This window comes from Monodon monoceros, unplaced genomic scaffold (assembly GCF_005190385.1).
Source record: "Monodon monoceros isolate NGI ecotype Baffin Bay Population unplaced genomic scaffold, NGI_Narwhal_1 Super_Scaffold_5, whole genome shotgun sequence".
In the NCBI taxonomy this organism is placed as follows: Eukaryota; Metazoa; Chordata; class Mammalia; order Artiodactyla; family Monodontidae; genus Monodon; species Monodon monoceros.
The window spans coordinates 2,283,089-2,303,272 of record NW_021703782.1 but is presented as its reverse complement, the minus strand read 5'-3'; the positions used below and the strand labels follow the sequence as shown (position 1 = coordinate 2,303,272).

General features: G+C 40.4%; 1 protein-coding gene across 4 annotated transcripts in view; it reads left to right on the top strand.

Annotated features, from left to right (window-relative positions):
- The window catches only part of NEK1 (NIMA related kinase 1), a 212,879-nt gene that overhangs the window by 131,683 nt on the left and 61,012 nt on the right, over positions 1 to 20,184 (top strand). For all 4 annotated transcript variants that reach the window (XM_029201660.1, XM_029201661.1, XM_029201662.1 and 1 more), the window contains 3 exons: positions 14,543 to 14,674; positions 16,529 to 16,594; positions 16,677 to 16,905. In XM_029201660.1, coding sequence (XP_029057493.1) covers positions 14,543 to 14,674; positions 16,529 to 16,594; positions 16,677 to 16,905 — 427 coding nt within the window. The remainder of the gene's footprint in view (positions 1 to 14,542; positions 14,675 to 16,528; positions 16,595 to 16,676; positions 16,906 to 20,184) is intronic.

Genomic DNA, 20,184 nt, shown 5'->3' with positions numbered 1-20,184 from the left:
ACTATGAGACAATAACTGTCACAGGGTATCTCATGTTCCTCCCAAATCATAATTACTATTATCTGGTACTTATCTTCTGGCCTACTGGTCCCAGTCTTCCCTGGCTTCAGATTGTTATGCTGTTTAAATCATGTTTTAATTCTAGTGCTTTTACTTTCCCCTTTCTTTTTTTTTTTTTTTTGAATTTCATTTTTTAAATTTTTTTATATAGCAGGTTCTTACTAGTTATCCATTGTATACATATTAGTGTATATATGTCAATCGCAATCTCCCAATTCATCCCAACACCACCCCCGCCACTTTCCCCCTCTTTGTGTCCATACATTTGTTCTCTACATCTGTGTCTCTATTTCTGCCCTGCAGACCAGTTCATCTGTACCATTTTTCTAGGTTCCTCGTATATGCATTAATATACCATATTTGTTTTTCTCTTTCTGACTTACTTCACTCTGTATGACAGTCTCTAGGTGCATCCACATCTCTACAAATGACCCAGTTTCGTTCCTTTTTTATGGCTGAGTAATATTCCATTGTATATATGTACCACATCTTCTTTATCCATTTGTCTGTCGATGGGCATTTAGGTTGCTTCCATGACCTGGCCATTGTAAATAGTGCTGCAGTGAACATTGGGGTGCATGTGTCTTTTTGAATTACGGTTTTCTCTGGGTATATGCCCAATAGTGGGATTGCTGGATCATATGGTAATTCTATTTTTAGTTTTTTAAGGAACCTCCATACTGTTCTCCATAGTGGCTGTATCAGTTTACATTCCCACCAGCAGTGCAAGAGGGTTCCCTTTTCTCCACACCCTCTCCATCATTTATTGTTTATAGATTTTCTGATGATGCCCATTCTAACTGGTGTGAGGTGATACCTCACTGTAGTTTTGATTTGCATTTCTCTAATAATTAGTGATGTTGAGCAGCTTTTCATGTGCTTCTTGGCCATCTGTATGTCTTCCTTGGAGAAATGTCTATTTAGGTCTTCTGCCCATTTTTGGATTGGGTTGTTTGTTTTTTTTTAATATTGAACTTCATGAGCTGTTTATATATTTTGGAGATTAATCCTTTGTCTGTTGATTTGTTTGCAAATATTTTCTCCCATTCTGAGGGTTGTCTTTTCGTCTTGTTTCTACTTTGCTTTGCAAAAGCTTTTAAGTTTCATTAGGTCCCATTTGTTTATTTTTGTTTTTATTTCCATTGCTCTACGAGGTGGATCAAAAAAGATCTTGCTGTGATTTATGTCAAAGCGTGTTCTTCCTATGTTTTCCTCGGAGAGTTTTATACTGTCCGGCCTAACATTTAGGTCTCTAATCCATCTTGGGTTTATTTTTATGCATGGTATTAGGGAGTGTTCTAATTTCATTCTTTTACATGTAGCTGTTCAGTGTTCCCAGCACCACTTATTGAGGAGGCTGTCTTTTCTCCTTTGTATATACTTGCCTCCTTTGTCATAGATTAGTTGACCATAGGTGTGTGGGTTTATTTCTGGGCTTTCTATCCTGGTCCATTGATCTATATTTCTCTTTTTGTGCCAGTACCATATTGTCTTGATTACTGTAGCTTTGTAGTATAGTCTGAAGTCAGGGAGTCTGATTCTTCCAGCTCCGTTTATTTCCCCTCAAGACTGCTTTGGCTATTCGGGGTCTTTTGTGTCTCCATACAAATTTTAAGATTTTTTGTTCTAGTTCTGTAAAAAATGCCATTGGTAATTTGATAGGGATTACATTGAATCTGTAGATTGCTTTGGGTAGTATAGTCATTTTAACAATATTGATTCTTCCAGTCCAAGAAAATGGTATATCTCTCCACCTATTTGTATCACCTTTCATTTCTTTCACCAATGTCTTAGAGTTTTCTGCATACAGGTCTTTTGTCTCCCTAGGTAGGTTTATTCCTAGGTATTTTATTCTTTTTGTTGCAGTGGTAAATGGGAGTGTTTCCTTAATTTCTCTTTCAGATTTTTCATCATTAGTGTATAGGAATGCAAGAGATTTCTGTGCATTAATTTTGTATCCTGAAACTTTACCAGATTCATTGATTAGTAGTTTTCTGGTGGCATCTTTAGGATTCTCTATGTATAGTATCATGTCATCTGCCAACAGTAACAGTTTTACTTCTTCTTTTCCAATTTGTATTCCTTTTATTTTATTTTATTTCTTTTTCTTCTCTGATTGCCATGGCTAGCACTTCCAAAACTATGTTGAATCATGGTGGCGAGAGTGGACATCCTTGTCTTGTTCCTGATCTTAGAGGAAATGCTTTCAGTTTTTCAGCACTGAGAATGATGTTGGCTGTGGGTTTGTCATATATGGCCTTCATTATGTTGAGATAGGTTCCCTCTTTGCCCACTTTCTGGAGATTTTTTATCATAAATGGGTGTTGAATTTCGTCAAAAGCTTTTTCTGCATCTATTGAGATGATCATATGGTTTTTATTCTTCAATTTGTTAATATGGTGTATCACATTGATTGATTTGCATATATTGAAGAATCCTTGCATCCCTGGGATAAATCCCACTTGATCATGGTGTATGATCCTTTTAATATGTTGTTGGATTCTGTTTGCTAGTATTTTGTTGAGCATTTTTGCATCTGTAATCACCAGTGATACTGGTGTGAAATATTCCTTTTTTGTAGTGTCTTTGTCTGGTTTTTGTATCACGGTGATGGTGGCCTCGTAGAATGAGTTTGGGAGTGTTCCTTCCTCTGCAATTTTCTGGAAGAGTTTGAGAAGGATGGGTGTTAGCTCTTCTCTCAATGTTTGGTAGAATTCACCTGTGAAACCATCTGGTCCTGGACTTTTGTTTGTTGGAATTTTTTTTTTTTTTTTTTTTTTGGTACATTGGCCTCTGTCTGTTGTGGCCTCTCCCGTTGCGGAGCACAGGCTCCGGACACACAGGCTCAGCGGCCACGGCTCACAGGCCCAGCCGCTTCGCGGCATGTGAGATCCTCCCAGACCGGGGAACGAACCCGTGTGCTCTGCATCGGCAGGTGGAATCCCAACCCCTGCGCCACCAGGGAAGCCCTGTTGGAAGATTTTTAATCACAGTCTCAATTTCAGTGCTTGTGATTGGTCTGTTCATATTTTCTATTTCTCCCTGGTTCAGTCTCAGAAGGTTGTGCTTTTCTAAGAATTTGTCCATTTCGTCCAGGTTGTCCATTTTATTGGCATAGAGTTGCTTGTAGTAGTCTCTTAGGATGCTTTGTATTTCTGTGGTGTCTGTTGTAACTTCTCCTTTTTCATTTCTAATTTTATTGACTTGAGTCCTCTCCCTCTTTTTCTTGATGAGTCTGGCTAATGGTTTATCAATTTTGTGTATCTTCTCAAAGAACCAGCTTTTAGTTTTATTGATCTTTGCTATTGTTTCCTTCATTTCTTTTTCATTTATTTCTGCTCTGATCTTTATGCTTTCTTTCCTTCTGCTAACTTTGGGTTTTGTTTGTTCTTCTTTCTCTAGTTCCTTTAGGTATAAGGTTATAGATTGAGATTTTTTTTGTTTCTTGAGGTAGGCTTGTATTGCTATAAACTTCCCTCTTAGAACTACTTTTGCTGTATCCCATAGGTTTTGAATTGTCGTGTTTTCGTTGTCATTTGTCTCTAGTTATTTTTTGATTTCCTCTTTGATTTCTTCAGTGATCTCTTGGTTGTTTAGTAACGTATTGTTTAGCCTCCATGTGTTTGTGTTTTTTACGTTTTTTTCCCTGTGATTGATTTCTAATCTCATAGGGTTGTGTTCAGAAAAGATGCTTGATATGATTTCAGTTTTCTTAAATTTACTGAGGCTTAATTTGTGAACGAAGATGTGATCTATCCTGGAGAATGTTCCATGTGCACTTGAGAAGAAAATGTAATCTGCTGTTTTTGGATGGAATGTCTTCAAAATATCAATAAAACCTATCTGGTCTAATGTGTCATTTAAAGCTTGTGTTTCCTTATTAATTTTCTGTCTGGATGATCTGTCCATTGGTGTAAGTGAGGTGTTAAAAGTTCCCCACTATTATTGTGTTACTGTTGAGTTCCTCTTTTATAGCTGTTAGCAGTTGCCTTATTTATTGAGGTGCTCCTGTGTTGGGTGCGTATATATTTATAATTGTTATATCTACTTGGGTTGATCCCTTGATCACTATGTAGTGTCCTTCCTTGTCTCTTTTAACATTCTTTATTTTAAAGTCTGTTTTGTCTGATGTGAGAATCGCTACTCCAGCTTTCTTTTGATTTCCATTTGCATGGAATATCTTTTTCCATCCCCTCACCTTCAGTCTGTATGTGTCCCTAGGTCTGAAGTGGGTCTCTTGTTGACAGCATATAGATGGGTCTTGTTTTTGTATCCATTCAGTGAGCCTTGTCTTTTGGTTGGAGCATTTAATCCATTCACGTTTAAGGTAATTATTGATATGTATGTTCCTATTACCATTTTCATAATTGTTATGGTTTTTTTTTTTTTTTTTTGCGGTAAGCGGGCCTCTCACTGTGTGGCCTCTCCCGTTGCGGAGCACAGGCTCCTGACGCGCAGGCTCAGCGGCCATGGCTCACGGGCCCAGCCTCTCCGTGGCATGTGGGATCTTCCCCGGACCGGGGCACGAACCCGTGTCCCCTGCATTGGCAGGCGGACTCTTAACCACTGCGCTACCAGGGAAGCCCATGGGTTTGTTTTTGTGGGTCCTTTTCTTCTCTTGTGTTTCCCACTTAGAGAAATTCCTTTAGCATTTGTTGTAGGGCTGGTTTGGTGGTGCTGAATTCTCTTAACTTTTGCTTGTCTGTAAAGCTTTTGATTTCTCCATCAAATCTGAATGAGATCTTTGCTGGATAGAGTAATCTTGGTTGTAGGTTCTTCCCTTTCATCACTTTAAATATATCGTGCCACTCCCTTCTGGTTTGTAGAGTTTCTGCTGAGAAATCAGCTGTTAACCTTATGGGAGTTCCTTGTATGTTGTCATTTTTCTCTTGTTGCTTTCAGTAATTTTTCTTTGCTTTTAATTTTTGTCAGTTTGATCACTGTGTGTCTCAGCGTGTTTCTCCTTGGGTTTATCCTGCCTGGCACTCTCTGTGCTTTCTGGACTTGGGTGGCTATTTCATTTCCTATGTTATGGTGTGAGTATGAAATAATTGCTGTGCTAACTTATTGCCTCTTCTGCAAGAGAATGTTGTAGCAACCACATTTGTCAGAAGTAGAAATATCTCATCTTCATAGTCAGAGTTAGTCATTTGTCCTCTTAGCCAAATCCTTTCAAACTTACCTGATGTGGAAAAGAGGGTGAGCTTAGCTTTGGTGGCCTCTGTATAGTGGAGTGGGGAACAGTCTACTTTTGTTCTCTTGGGCCCAGGAAACAGAAACATTTCGTCCTTTGCTGATTTGCACAGTGGGGCAGTTTCTATCAGGGTGAATCAGTATGAAACTGCCTGTGTATCCTTTTTAATCAGCTTTCCTTGGGTTGAGCCTGCTGCTGTCATCCTTGTGTTCAGCTGCAGGATCGCAGTTGCAAGCTTTAAGGGCCATCGCTCCCTCCTAGTTTATAGTTGCGTCTTTAGTAATCCATTCTGGCCGTCTGCATAGCACATGAAGGTGATTGTGAGAGGAAGGTAGCCATTAAATGCAGTGAGGAGCTTATGCTTAGTGCAGATTAGCCTTATTTTAAGAATGTGATCTGGTATGCAGAGCTGCACGGGGCTTCTGAGTGTTTGATGACAGCAGCCTGCGTGGTGACACCCTGGAGTCTCAGAGGTGGGTCAGTGCTCCACGTCTGTCCGCTCGGTGTGCCTGCAGAGGTCCTCCCTGTGCTGCCTGTATATACACCTTGTATGGCTCCTTACACAAGGTGGAGCAGATGGCTGTGTCATCGTTCATGTTGTGGTTGGCACGTGGGACCCTGGAAGAGCACCTTGATCACTGGGAGATGTCTCCTTTTCTCCCAGTCACATAGGCACCGCTCACGTTCGTGATTTAGAACGTCACACTTCTAACAGCTCAAGTTAGTATATCTCAGAGAACGCAAGCATGAGGTTTGTCATTATATTTCTTTCCCAAAATCTGCCCTTGGTGGGTAGAAACATAGCCCACAAGCATGTTTAAACGCGGTCTTGAGCACATCTTGTAGGATGGTTTTCTAAAGCGCAGTTCCCCAAGCAGGCTTCCTTTCCGTCACTTGTTCCTCACTGTGCTGCCCGCTGGGTGAGGTCGTGCCCCGTCATCTAAGCTGTCACAGCCTGGTGCCCAGTCTGCACACTTCTTCGCATCCGTTCAGGCGGCATGTTGGTGAATGTCTGCTCCTTGGTTAGGTCAGAGACTGTGTTTTGAATATGATGACTTCCTCTTTTATTGCATTTCACTCTTCGTTGTGTATTTCATGTCTGTGTTTGTCCCATTCTTCGGACACAGGCCTATAAGCTTCCCCCAGGGTGGACACACTGCCCCCATCTTGGCTACCTCAGAATCTTCTCTCCTTAGTCTTGCCATCTAATCTCATCCATCTAAATAGACACATCCTGAGGTCACTTTGGAATCATGCTCTCTGAGCCAAGTCTCACTGGATATTAACAGAGTTCCAGAGATCTCTGAAATATATGTTTGACATCAAAGGATTCAAGAACATCAAAGAGAATCAGGATTCCACTTATGCCGAGGAATCCTCTGATGATCTTCCTGACATCAGGCTGGCTTTCCCCAAGCAGCAGGAGCAGAGGGGCCTCAGTTGGTGGAGGAGGGGAAGGGGAGCACCTCTGGAAGCACTGTTAGGTGTTATGTTCCAGCAAGGGTGCTTTACAGACTGTGTCCAGTGGTGGTTTGGCTTTGAGCAGGTGCTCTGCGTTCTTATCATAAGACCTTTATTGCTGGGCAGCTGCACACGTGCACAGTAGCAATTCTGACTCCTCAGATGGCAGCTGGAGCCCGGCCTCTTCTGCCAGAGGCTGCCCTAGACCTCATACACCCACCAGTACACTTGCACCAGCAACCACATGCTTATAGTACAGTCCAGGAAAAGCTCCCATAGAAGTCTCGGCTCTCTAAGCCATGTAAAACCAGTGTAAATTTTTGTTAATTTTAATGGTAGATCTGTCTTAGATAGTTCTAAAGTGCACAAAAATGACAGATATTATGGCTATATTCCTGATAGATAATACTAGTTCCTAGTGCAGCACAACTTTGTATTTCCTCATGTTTTTTCACAAAGGTTTTTACGGTGGCGACGTTAATTAAACTGTGGCAGTGAGCCTGGCTTTTGAGGTGCAACAGGCAAGCAGCCCCCTTTCGTTTGGGAGAATTATTTCATTGTGTGCACTTTTGGAAAGACCGTCGAACAAGGTGCCCTGGCTTCTCCCAGCTGAGGGACAGGCTGGTGATCTAAGGTGGACCAGCTGGACCTTCTCCAGGGCGTGAAGTTTGAGCAGGTTGGAAGTTGGAGTTGATTTAATCAAGCGAGAGAACCTGGTGAAGCCAGGAGTGAGCTTCTGCTGCCAGATCCATGCAGCTACCCCGGCTCCTGTTCTCTTCTCGTGGAGGGCTTCCCTTTGCTTTGTGATCCGCCTACAGCTCTCTTCTCTCTTCTCCCCGCTCCCCTCCTCTCTTCCAACTCCATCCCCCGCATCTCCTTCCTCCAGAGTTAGTTTCTGTTGCTTTCAGCCAAAGAACCTTCACAGATTGATTGTGTGTCGTGCTCTGCATGGGACCTGGCGAATAGCAGCAGCAGTGAGTTCACCAGGATTTCTGTGGCTCGTGCTGTGCAGAGCTGTGCACAGAGGACGCGTGCTGGAGTGGTGAGGACAGCGGCAGGCTGGGAGTCAGGAGACCTGGGTCTAGTCTCAGCTCTGCCAGTTAATTAGCCTGTTTGGGGGACTGCCTCAATGTTTGGGGGCCTTGATTGCCTCATCCATCTCTAATGTTGTTGTGTCTCAATGTTGCCTTGAAAAATAACCTTCACGGTGTAAGTACTTAGGTCCAGTTTAATCTACAAGAGTGGATAAAAGTTATTTTACCAAGTAATTGTTTGAACAGGAAGTCTAATTTAGCACAAGCTAGATGTATTATAGGTACTTGTGTCTGTTCCTACTCTAACTCAGGAGTGGCTAACATGGTATTTCAGGTTGGGCTTAGCATTATTCCGCTCCCGGAAATGTGCATTAAAGGTTTGATTGTATGTATGTTGATGCATTTTTACCCAGGAAGACCACCTATCTTTAACTGGATTCTTAAGAGTATCCTTGATCTAACAAACAGTAAAAATCACTGCCTTAATTATTCTGATTCTTTGGCATGTATACCCAATTTTATAAATTTTTCTTTTTGGCACACTTAATGGTAAAAATTGTAGTACTAAATAGGACCTTAGAATGGAGAATGATTTTCATGTGTGATGATAGAGGTTTTCCACCCAAATAATAATGTTGCTTTTCCCAGGCAGCGTATATGCTTATATTGTAAGTAAAACATACAAGGAAGATAGGTTCAGTTTTTTAAAACGGTAGCAGTGTATTTAGTAATCTAAAATTCAGTGAAAAATAGAATTAGGGAAATTCAGAGACTATATTTTGAGTACGAGTTTCTTTTGAATTGCGTTGAACTCTTTCTTGTGTATTTCATTTGTGTTCTGTCTTTGTCGTGTTCTTTAGACCTGCCACATAGGCCTATAAAGCCTCCCCTAGGGTGGACACACTTACCCTTCTGGCTACCTTGGCATGTTCCTATTCTTAGACATGCTTACAAATGCATTATAGTAGTACTAGTTCAGAAAAAAAATTCAGATACAAACACTTATACTTTTGGTACTTCAAAGACAAGGCTTTGAGAAGTTAAATATGAATTTGCTAACATTTGGCCAAGATGTATCTTTAGGCTACATAAAATTATGTGTGAAGTTGCTTTGTACTCAAAATATTAAATCAGGGCATTTAATAATATTTTTCTAATATACATTAAAATCTTACTAGTCATTCAGCATATAGAGATGAAATAGTATTTATATTTATACTTCAATAGTAGCTAAACTTATAATTCCATGTATTTATAGACCTGGCCTCAGTATTTGGTGAAATTTTTAGTTTTGTCATTAGGTGGCATTGCTGGTTAATTTTTCAGCAAATAGTAAAACTGACAGATAAAATAGAAGGAGTTTTACAGTGATAATTAAAAATCTTGTGGAAATATAAGCAGTATGAAAAAGTCTTGAATTTATTAACCTGGTGATAAAATAGCTAGAGGAAAAAAAATCTTCTAAAGCAATTTGTTTCTTAAACCTGACTTATGAAACTTTCAAGTCAGTGTTGACTTGTGCATTAGTGTCCTAATGCAATTTTTTTTTTAAACTTTGAATTTTGAAGAACTGTTAGAATAAAGTAGGTGTTCTAGACATAACCAGGTGATCAATTTGTAACAAAATTGGGTTATTTGTTTTTTGTTTTATGGTTTTTTCTTCTATGAAACTTTGTTTTGTTTTCTTAATTTAATTAATTTTTGTGTTGTTTTACCATATTCAGTCATCTTTCTGAATTAAGGGCTCAATCTAATGTTTTCTCTTTTGACAAATTTAAAGATACATTATTATATTCTATCTCAAGGTCTGGTTAATACTGAATAGCATTAACGTTTCTGGCTAAAAATAATATATCCATGATGTTTACACAGAAGGCCCAAGTTCTCCTGCGCCAGTAAGTTACTGATGTGTGTTACCTTGGCTTATAAAGGTGTTACCACGTCTCAGTAGTTACCCTGAATTACCCTTAATTTTTCAATAACTGAATTAGTTTTGTTATAAAGTATTTCTAAGAGTCAGTTGGGTGTTCTGTTTGTTTTTGTTCTTTGGTTTAGATTTCATATATCTTTCTTTGCTTGTTTGTTATCTCAGGTTCTTTTGCTATGTTTAGCTTAGCTGACCCGGGGAGAGACTAGTACATGTTTGATTATGGAACGTAAGCATTTCCTGAAGGCTGCAGACGATCCTTCTTATAAAGGTGCCAATGACTTTCTTACACAGTGAATCAGATATCTTAGAGACTCTGTCTGTACCAGTCGTTAGCCATATGTATGGCAGCAAGACAGATTTTAATATACTATGGAGTAGAATTTTAATAGTCATGTGTGAAACTTTTTCTTCATTAAATTGCCTTTTGTTGATTAAAAGAAAAGACTTCCTTTCAAAGATGAGTAGCGTGCAGAGAATTTAACAGAGATAGTCCTGCTGGACTGAATTTGATTGTCATTGGTCTCAGGCCCTGTTTAACTCATAGCACTTTATCAATAAGCAGATTTTTTTTCTGTTACTTGAGGTTTCTCTTAAGGTTGAGACTAATATAGGAATGTCTCTAATGTATTTTACAACTTAAGACTATAAGGTCAAAATAAAAGGTTTTCAATCCCTTTATATGTGACTTTTGCCATTAACTAAGGACAAATTTGCTAAGTATTCCATAGAGGTTTTTAAATTCTTCTTAGGTCACGTATCTCCAGTTTCAGAGAGTTGTGCCAGTGTCTTGTTTAAATTGTATAAGAATTATGTGTGTGTGTGTGTGGCTAAACATTAAAAAGAACTATAGATAAATGAAGTGCAATTAGCCAGAGCAGGGGTATATGGGTGAATTTTTTTTTTCTTTTATTAAGAATTTCCTTAAAGTTCTTATTCTAGGCAGCTGACCAGTGATTTTGGGAATGACTTTTGAGATAGTCTCTGTAAGCATCAATGAAAGTTGTATCAGAGGCTGAGAAGGGAGGTTGGTGCTATTCTTGCTTCAGTGAAATTGGTTAAATTCATATTATCACTCTTGTTTATTCATACAATTAAATTACTCTACTGATCACTTTTTTATCTTAGATTTTTAAAAATTTGTAATGTAAGGTGTTTGTGTTTCAGGTTTCTGCTTCATACTGACTTCTATAAAACCTTTGCATACGGTGCTAACACTTTCATTTCTGATTCTGCACTGATAGGAGGGTTTTGTTCTGTGCTGTACTCTAGAGATCAGAAACTTGCTTTGTGTAAACTTCTTCATCTCGTCAGGCACTGAAACCGGATTCTGAGTGTTTAAGGCAAATAACCCTATTTAATGGAAACTAAGTAAGTGTTTGCTGAACTATAATAATTACTACTATTTATTAGGCACACAGCTGTGCGCTTTACACATTTAATCCAGTGAGTACCGCATTCCCATCTTAGAGAGGTTTGGGGTCCAGAGAGGCTAAGAAACACTGAGGGCAGGTGGGCCAGAGCTGTGGGCCCCTCCTGCCTGTGTGCACTCGCGGGGCTGTGTGCGGGGCTGCCCGACCTCACACTCTTTCCCTGGTCTGGAGTTCCTTCTTCCCCAGAGCATTGAGCACACATCTGCCCACTTTATTTCGCTGCAGCATGCTGATTGATTTATCTGTTCCCTGTTCTCTTCTAGTTTATAATCCTTTCAGAGAAAGCACTTTGTCATCATTTTGGTTTTTCCTCCTTTTTTGAAAATTGCTTTCTGCAATTAGTTCTGGTCTATTATATATATTGGGTTTTTTCCTAACTTGATTGAGCTGTAACCCTCAAATAATTCTCAAATTCTCCAATCAGTAATTACTGATTTAAATAAAATGGCAGAGTTTGCACACCCAGATTAATTTGTTTCCTTCAAAATAATCATCTAGGGAAGTAACATACTTGTCCTAAAAATGCTGCTATTTGATCAGAGCCAATTGACGTATGTTTATATTTCCTCAGAATTTATACTTTTTTGAATATACTCTGGTAATAAGACAATCAAAGTTTTAACACGTTTGTATATAATTTTTCAGGTAGATAATACTCAGTTTTTTGTGAGCTCTAGATTTTTTTAAGTTATTTATAATAACGTTAAATATCAGTATATTTCAACAGTGCTGAACTGTGGGATTAAAGCAGTGTTTCCATCTTCCTCTTCTTTTTTTAATAAGTACTTTATTTTCTTTGGAGCATTTTTAGGTTCACCGCAGAATTGAAAGGACAGTGCAGAGATTTCTCATGTACCCCCTTGTCCCCCACATGCATACAGCCTCCCCCATTATCAACATCCCCCACTAGATGGTACATTTGTTACAGTGGATGGACCTGCATGGACACATCCTCACCGAAAGTTCATAGTTTACAGTACGGTTCATTGTTAGTGTTGTGCCTTCTGTGGTTTGGAGAAATGTATAATGACATGTATCCATCATTATAGCATCATATATGGTGTCTTCAGGCCCTGCAAGCCCTCTGTGCTCTCTGCCTGCTCATCCCTCCCACCCACCCCCACTCCCTCACCAGCCCCTGCGACCACTGATCTCTTTACTGTCTCTGTAGTTTTGCCTTGTTCAGAATGTCATATGGCTAGAAACTTAAAGGATGTAGCCTTTCAGACTGACTTCTCTCACTCAGGAATATGCATTTAGGGTTCCTCCTTGTGTTTGCATGGCTAGATACCTCATTTCTTTTTAGCACTGAATACTCTTCCATGTATGTACTGGTTTTTTAATCCATTCATCTTGGTTGTTTCCAGGTTTTGGCAATTACGAATAAAACTGCTGTAAACATCTGTGTGCAGGTTTCTGTGTAGACGTAAGATTCCAACTCATCCTGGGTATATGCCAAGGAGCCCAACTGTGATTGTATGGAATAAGAGTATATTAAATTGTGTAAGAAACCACGAAACTGTCTTCCAAAGTGGCTGTGCCATTTTGCGTTCCCACCCATGTGGACTGAGAGTTCCTGTTGCTCCACATCGTTCAGCAGCATTTGTTGTTGTCACTGCTGTGGGTTTTAGCCACCATAGTAGGTGTGCAGTGGTGTTACCTTGTTTTAATTTACAGTTCCCTAATGGCATACGATGTGGAGCATCTTTTCATAGGCTTCATTGCCTTCTCTATCTTCTTTGGTGAGGTGTCTGTTCAGATCTTCTGCCCTTTTTTTTTTTTTTTAATTTATTTTATTTATTTATGTTCGGCTGTGTTGGGTCTTCGTTGCTGCGCGGGGGCTTTCTCTAGTTGTGGCGAGCAGGGGCTACTCTTCGTTGTGGTGCGCAGCCTTCTCATTGCGGTGGCTTCTCTTGTTGTGGAGCATGGGCTCTAGGTGCGTGGGCTTCAGTAGTTGTGGCATGTGGGCTCAGTAGTTGTTTGCTCATTTTTTAATTGGGTTGTTTTCATATTTTTGAGTTTTAAAAGTTTTTTGTGTATTTTGATTAACAGTCCTTTTTATTTCATTTGTAAATATGTTCTCCTAGTCTGTGGCTTGTCTTCTCATTCTTTTGACAATGTCTTTCACAGAGCAGAAGTTTTTAATATTGATGAAACCAGCTTATTAATTCTCTTTCATGGTTGTGCCTTTGGTGTTGTATCTAAAAAGTCATTGCCAAACCCAGGGTCACCTGGATTTTCTCCTATGTTATCTTCTAGGAGTTTTATAGTTTTGAGTTTTACATGTAGGTCTGTAATCAATTGTGAGCTGAGATTTGTGAAGGGTGTAAGGTTGTTTGTTTGCCTGTGGGTGTCCAGTTATTCCAGCACCACTTGTTGCTAAGAAGACTGTCCTTTCTCCACTGAATTGCCTTTGCTCCTTTGTTAAATGTTAGTTGACTCTATTTCTGGGCTCTGTTCTGTTCAGTTGATTTGTTTGCTCTACTTTCATTAGTATCACACTATCTTGATTACTGTAGTTTCTAGTAAGTCTTGAAGTCAGGTAGTATCATTCCTCCAACTTAGTTCTTCTCCTTCAATACTGTGTTAGCTATTTCCATCTCCTTTTGAGCAAAACAGATATTGGTGTAAAATGAAAGTACAGAAAAGTAAATATTAGAATTGGATTACTGTCTTATGCTTAGAAGATGCTCAATAAATATTGTGTTTGGAATATTGGTATTTACTCAACAGAAATTCTTGTTTACTGGTTTGAAGAAGAGATAGAAGTTGGGAGTGACTTGCTGCCATGTTCCTGTGAGCATACTGCGAAATGCCATTTCCTTATATTTACTGAAAGTTCAGAACATCATTTCACATTGTTTACAGAGTCTAAATGTCAAGATAAAAGCAAAAACATATATGAATATAACAAATGGTATTTTTAGTGACGTAAATCTTATTACCTGTACTTTTCAATTCTTCCTTTCTTATTTATGTTGACATTTTTATAATCAGGGCTCTCATGTTGGGTAATTGATATTCAGACTTTAAGATTGTGCCAAACTTGTAGAATTTGCAGAAGCATTTCTTTTTGAAGTATAAGATTAGTAAATAATCTTTTTTTTTGCCAAATTTTATAATGGATTAAAATTAGAGTAAGAGGACTCAGTTTAATCTTTAGAAGGCTGTTTGTGAAACATTGTTAATGCAGTGGAAAGGAGTTATTTAGTACCACATGGCGCATGAGTAGGTTTACACGTGAGGCCAGAGATGTTTCCCTGTGTCCGCTGATCTTTCCCCAGCACCTAGTACATTGCCTTTTGCACAACAAAACTTGAGGAATGAAGAAAACTCCTTGTGGTTAGAGTATGTAGACACTGACCTTATATACACCATTTTACCTCTTCATGCAAATATGAATTCCCCAATGTACTTACATTCTTTGTTACAGTTGGTGGCCAAAGGGATAAAGAATTCTGATATGTCTCCACCTTCAGGACAGCAGGAAACAGGTGGCTCTCCATCAAAGCAACAGATGAGACCTGTTATTTCTGTGACTTCTGCTTTGAAAGAAGTGGGTATGGTAAGTTTCATAAAATCTAGAACTCCTCAAAGTCAAAAGATTATTAAAAGGATTAAATTTAATGAAATTACAGTAATTCCTAATGTCCCATTAAGTTTTTCTAGGGAAAAAAATTACTTCTTAAGGTTTTCATGTGTGGTTTACTCTGAATATTGGAGCCTCACTGGTCTTAGGTTTTATATCTAAGACCACCTGGTAGGTAAGAATATATTGAAATGATTCTCTTTTTTACTTTAAAAGACTGTTGGACAAAAAAACATATAGAAATGTATGAAAAACAATGCAGAAAATGTTTTTATACCCTAGCACTCACAATTAGCCAAGGTTCACTTTTTAAACAAATAATGTCTCTCTGGTACTTAATTAACTCTGGGAATAGTGTCCAGGACGTGTACATGTATTTAAAACTTTTTGGCATGGCAAATGTTAGAGGACTCAGCATAATTGCACTTAATTCATCAATTATTTCTTTAACCTTCTACTTTTGAATCTCTGTCATGTCATATGGATAGTAAAACAGAGAACTGTGGGCAAGTAACAAGTTTAAACTTGGAAGTATGTTTTGGGCATCTCTCTGAAATGTGAAAAACTCTGTTCTGAGGTTCAGGGAAAGGGGCTCATGGTGTGGAATTTCAGCCTAGAGATCCGTAGGCAGAGGGAAGAGTCCGAGTCATATTACACATTACCCTGATTCTGTCCTTTCCTGGTCATTGAAGTCTGCGCCTTTTATTTGTTGAATTTCGCAAAATTTTTGCAGACAGCACTGACGTTATTGGCACACCAGTCTTTTACAGCCTTTGTGTTTATCTTGAAAATAAGATTGAGTGGGAAATACCAGCCTTGGTCACCCTCAAGGACTTGATATAGGAAGCCACTGTTGCTCAAGCAGGTGTAGTCTCTCTTCTCTCTGGTAACGAGTGTGTGCTGCGTTGTTCACTCCAACTTCAGATGCCCCTGTGCGGGCCCTTCCTGGTCCCCAGTCTCACATCCCACGTAGCTGCTCACCTCTCTGGTCGTAGCGACTGCTAATGCCTGCCACTTTACTGGGTAAAATGCTCTTTGTCTGTTTTACATGTATTACTTTAAAACTGACCACTATTTAATAATATTTGAGGTAATCCATGTAACTAAATGGTTTTTCTTTATGTGTCTTCTTGCTAAGTATCGCTTCCTTAAAACTTTGAGAACCGCTTTTCCTTGCCCTGAGTCTTCCAGATACCTTTGCTTTCGCAGTTTTCATAACTACTAATTTCTTCTTTTCATATATTTACAAATTCTAGATCGTCTAGATTACTCTGATTATACTAATCATAAAACAAAATTTATTTTATCTTTGGTACCAAGGACTCAGAACTCTTTACTCTTTACTTAGGGAGAAAAGCCAGTTCTCAATTATGTTTAGTAAGTAGTATGGCTTAATAAGAATATATGTACCTGAAACATAAAGACAGCTTCAAAATAACACAGCCTGTCTTGAATTATTCATCCATCAAAACTTCCCTAGCTCTGAGTATATGAATTAATTTTTAAAATTTCTACAGTAAATGTAAAATTACCAAGAATCAGGTGCCAAAGAGGAAGAGAATATAGTTAAATATGTGATCAAGCAATCCAAAAATATGACAAATAATTGAGAATTGGCTCTTCTAGTATATATTACATCTATTAAATGATGATATGTAACTATTTCTCATTGCTGATAATGAAGAAAGCTGTGTTAACATTTTACAGGAATAAAAAGATTCACAAGGAGCATGAAATGTTAATGAAAACAAAAAGTAAAAATATCAAAAATTTTAAGGTGGACTTTTAAAATAACATTATTTCTTACTCTGTCACTATATGTGTTTAAAGGACAGAAGTTTGACTGATGCCCAAGAAACCTCAGAAGAAATGCAAAAGACTAACAGTGCTATTTCGGTAGGTACAATTTTCAAATTTTCTCTCTCAATCATTTACTTAATCATATACCTATTAAAATACCACATTTTAACTGTTTCAGAGTAAGCGCGAAATACTACGTAGATTAAATCAAAATCTTAAAGCTCAAGAAGATGAAAACGGAAAGCAGAGTCACTCTGAAATGGGTGCAATAATTGTTCACGAAGACGCCAGAGAGCAGGAAAAAGAAAAATCGGTTTCATCGGATCGCAAGAAATGGGAGGCTGGAGGCCACCTGGTGATTCCTGTGGATGAATTGGCACTGGACACGTCCTTCTCTGTGACTGAAAGTACGTATGAGCGTGCTCGTGTCCTGCCTGGTGCGGCCCGGCATGCTTAGAGGGGCTGAGAGAGGCTGGGAGGGTTTCTGTAATAGGTGAAACGTGGAGAAGACGATTCAGCTTTCACATGGCAAGGGTTTTCCACAACAGTCTGTAGTGTGAGAGCGGGAACTAGTGGCGCACGTTTAAATTGTGTTACTGTACTTTAGGCCTTTCTCCCACGTTAGAGTCACCTGTTAGCAGGGGTAGTTCTTGGTGAGAATCAGAGTAGTGAACTTCAGCAAAGACCCAGAAGGTCCTGTCGGCATTGAGCAGGGGTGTCACACGAGAGGGTCTCACGCAGTGATCCCTTTGTGCAGTGATGATTCCTGAGCCACTGCCCTTTTCTCGCATTGTTCCTGGTGCTGGAGGTGCAGCAGGGAACCAACAGACACACGTGCTCGCAGGGGGCTCACTTTCTAAAGGGCCGGTCTGTCCAAGCTAAGTAAGTACAGTTCTACGTGAGTTTTCTGATGGACCACTTTGGTAGAATTCTTTCTTGTGTTGGAGAAAAGTCCACAGGCTCCACAGCAAGCAGTTCTGTATTGAGTCCCACTACCTGCCACACACACTCCTGAGCAGTGAGGACACCACAGTGGTTGAGACGGAGCCCCTCCCTGAGAGCAGAGCGCGTGTCAGGGCATTGGTCAGTCTCCAGGAGGTGGTTTCTGGGTGGCGTGGCGTGCTGAGGGCTGAGACGCGTGAGCTGCCCTGAGCCCAGGACGCTGGGGAGAGCCTGGGACCCTGGGGAGCCGATGCAGCTAGCGCGGACGCGAAGGTGAGAATCCCCGAAGCCTCCGGTGAGCGGGCCCAGAGCACGGAGAAGCCGCAGCTGGAGCGGACCATGCCTGCAGAGGGCTGTGTCCGCGGCCAGGTAGGAAATAGCTTAGGCTTCGCCGGCCGCGGGGACTGTGCTGCCGCTTCTCCACTCCGACACCGCTGCGCAGGAGCGGCAGCAGGCACTGTGCAGAGGCACTCGTCGGGCCGTGTTTCCAGGATGGTTTTTTTTTAGGGACACTGTGATTTCATAAAATTGTCTTTATATCTTCTTTCTTTTCTCCAACTTCCTCTTCTCCTTTGCTGTCTAGAGTGTTCATGATTGCTTCCTGGGGCGTTTTTATAACAACTGTCTTAGAATCCTTGTTAGATCACTCTCGCATCTGTGTTACATTGCTGTCGGCTGCTAGCAGCCACCTCCCGAGAGAGTTAGGATTTTCCTGGTTCTTCTTATGCTGAGTAATTTTGACTTATACCCTAGACACTCTGAATATTCTCTCACAAGGCTCTGGGTCTTGTTTACATCTGATGGAGAATATTGAGAGTTTTGCAGTCGGCCCAGTTAGAGTCAGGTCCTGAGTTCCCATCTGCCTTCTGTGGCCTGTGCTTTCAGTATCGGCTCCTTTTTCAGAGCCTGGCAGTGCTGCTTTGACTTGTCCGGCTGTGTACCACGTGGTGACTGGTCTGGGGCCTGGGTGTTCCTCGGTCTGCTGGCTCAGTTTTCAGTCTTTGATACACAACACAGGATCAGATCCACGTGTGCACAGGAGGTGAGCTCAGGTAATAGCAGTCAACTTCAGGAGGTTGCCTTTTGGAGTTCCTTTGTCTGCACTGTCTCCCCGGTGTTTTCTGTCTCTGGTCCTCTGGTCAGAAAGCTGAGGCTCTGGTTATCTCACTCTGCCCTGTGCTTGGAGCAGGGTGGCCAGGAGCAGGGTGGCCAAGAGCTGGAGGAAACAGCCCTGCTGTCTGGGTACCACGTCTCCACCAAACAGGACGGAAGCGTCCTCTCCCCAGCTTTACGGGCTCTGGGTTCTGATTACCTGTGGCAGCGCGTGGGGGCTGGAAAGGAGGCAGCTGAGGGAAGAGCGAGAGATCTCACCCTCTCTCTCTCTCCAGGCGTCAGGGTTCCCTGGCGCGGCCCTTGAGACAGAGTGGAAGGCCCCTCCTAGAGCTTCCTCTGTCCGCAGCCCAGTGCCCTCCCTTGGGTTCCTGACTGGGGAAAACGGGAGGGAGATGGAGTGTACCACGTGCTGGGGGCGCTTTGAGGTTCTGTCTTCTTCACCCCTCCAGCTGCTGGCTGCTGCTCAGTGTCCCGTGCAGCTGCTCCTGTGCGGGTCCTGGTCCTGAGAACTGTGTCAGTGGGGGCACGGCTGACGCGTGCTTAGTACTCCATCTTCCCAGGAGTCAGAACTCCTGTTATCCTTTAGACGTGTAAACACTAAGAAAAAAAGCGTTTATTGTACTTATCCATGTAGTTACCGTTTCTGATGTTCTTAATTTCTTTGTTTAGATTTATGTATCCATGGTATCACCTTCATTCTTTTAACATTGCTTGCAATGCAGGTGATAGATTCTTTCAACTTTTGTATGTTGAAGAGTATTTTTACTTAATTTTATACCTCATTTTTAAATTAATATAGATTTAATTATATTATTTTATAAGGTATAATTTAAATCTTTTCAAATTTAAAAATTGTATACCTTAACTTTTAAAAGATGTCTTCTCTGGGTATAGAGTTCTAGGTTGGCAGTGTCATTTTTGAGTGCTTTAACGATGTTGCTCTGTTGTCCTTTTAATCGCGTTGTTCCCGACAAGAAATCAGATTTACCTTTGTTCCTCTCTCCGTAACATGCTGTTGTTCTCTGACTGCTTTTAAGACTTGTGTCTATCACTAGTTTTGAGCAGTTTGACTGTGAAGTGCCTTACCACAGTTTTCTTCACGTTTCTTTTCCTTGGGGTTCACTGAGCATCTTGGGTCTGTGGTTTATCATTTTCATCAGATTGGAAACGTCTTTTCCAATATTTCTTCAGGTATTTTCCTGTGTTGCCTCCTGGTCCTCTGGGGGCTGCAGCCTCACGTGTATCAGGTTGTCTCATAGTTCACTGATGTGGTTTTCATTGTTTAAGATTCTATTGTTTCCTGTGCCTTTCGTTCTGGATAGTTTCAAATTCACTTACTTTTTTCTGCATTGCCTAATCTAGTATTAATCCCATCCAGTGTATTTTTCATCTCAGATATTGTGGGTTTCATCTCTAGATGTTCGATTTGGGTCTAAGTATCTGCCATGTCTGTACTGAACGTTTTGATCATATGGAATACAGTTATAAAAACTTTATTAGTGTGCTTGTGTGAGAATACTAATGTCTGTCTCCATTCTGAGTCCATTTTCATCGGTTAATTTTTCTCCTTATTGTGGGTCACATTCTTCTGCTTCTTTGCATGATTGGCAATTTTTGATTGGATGCCAGAC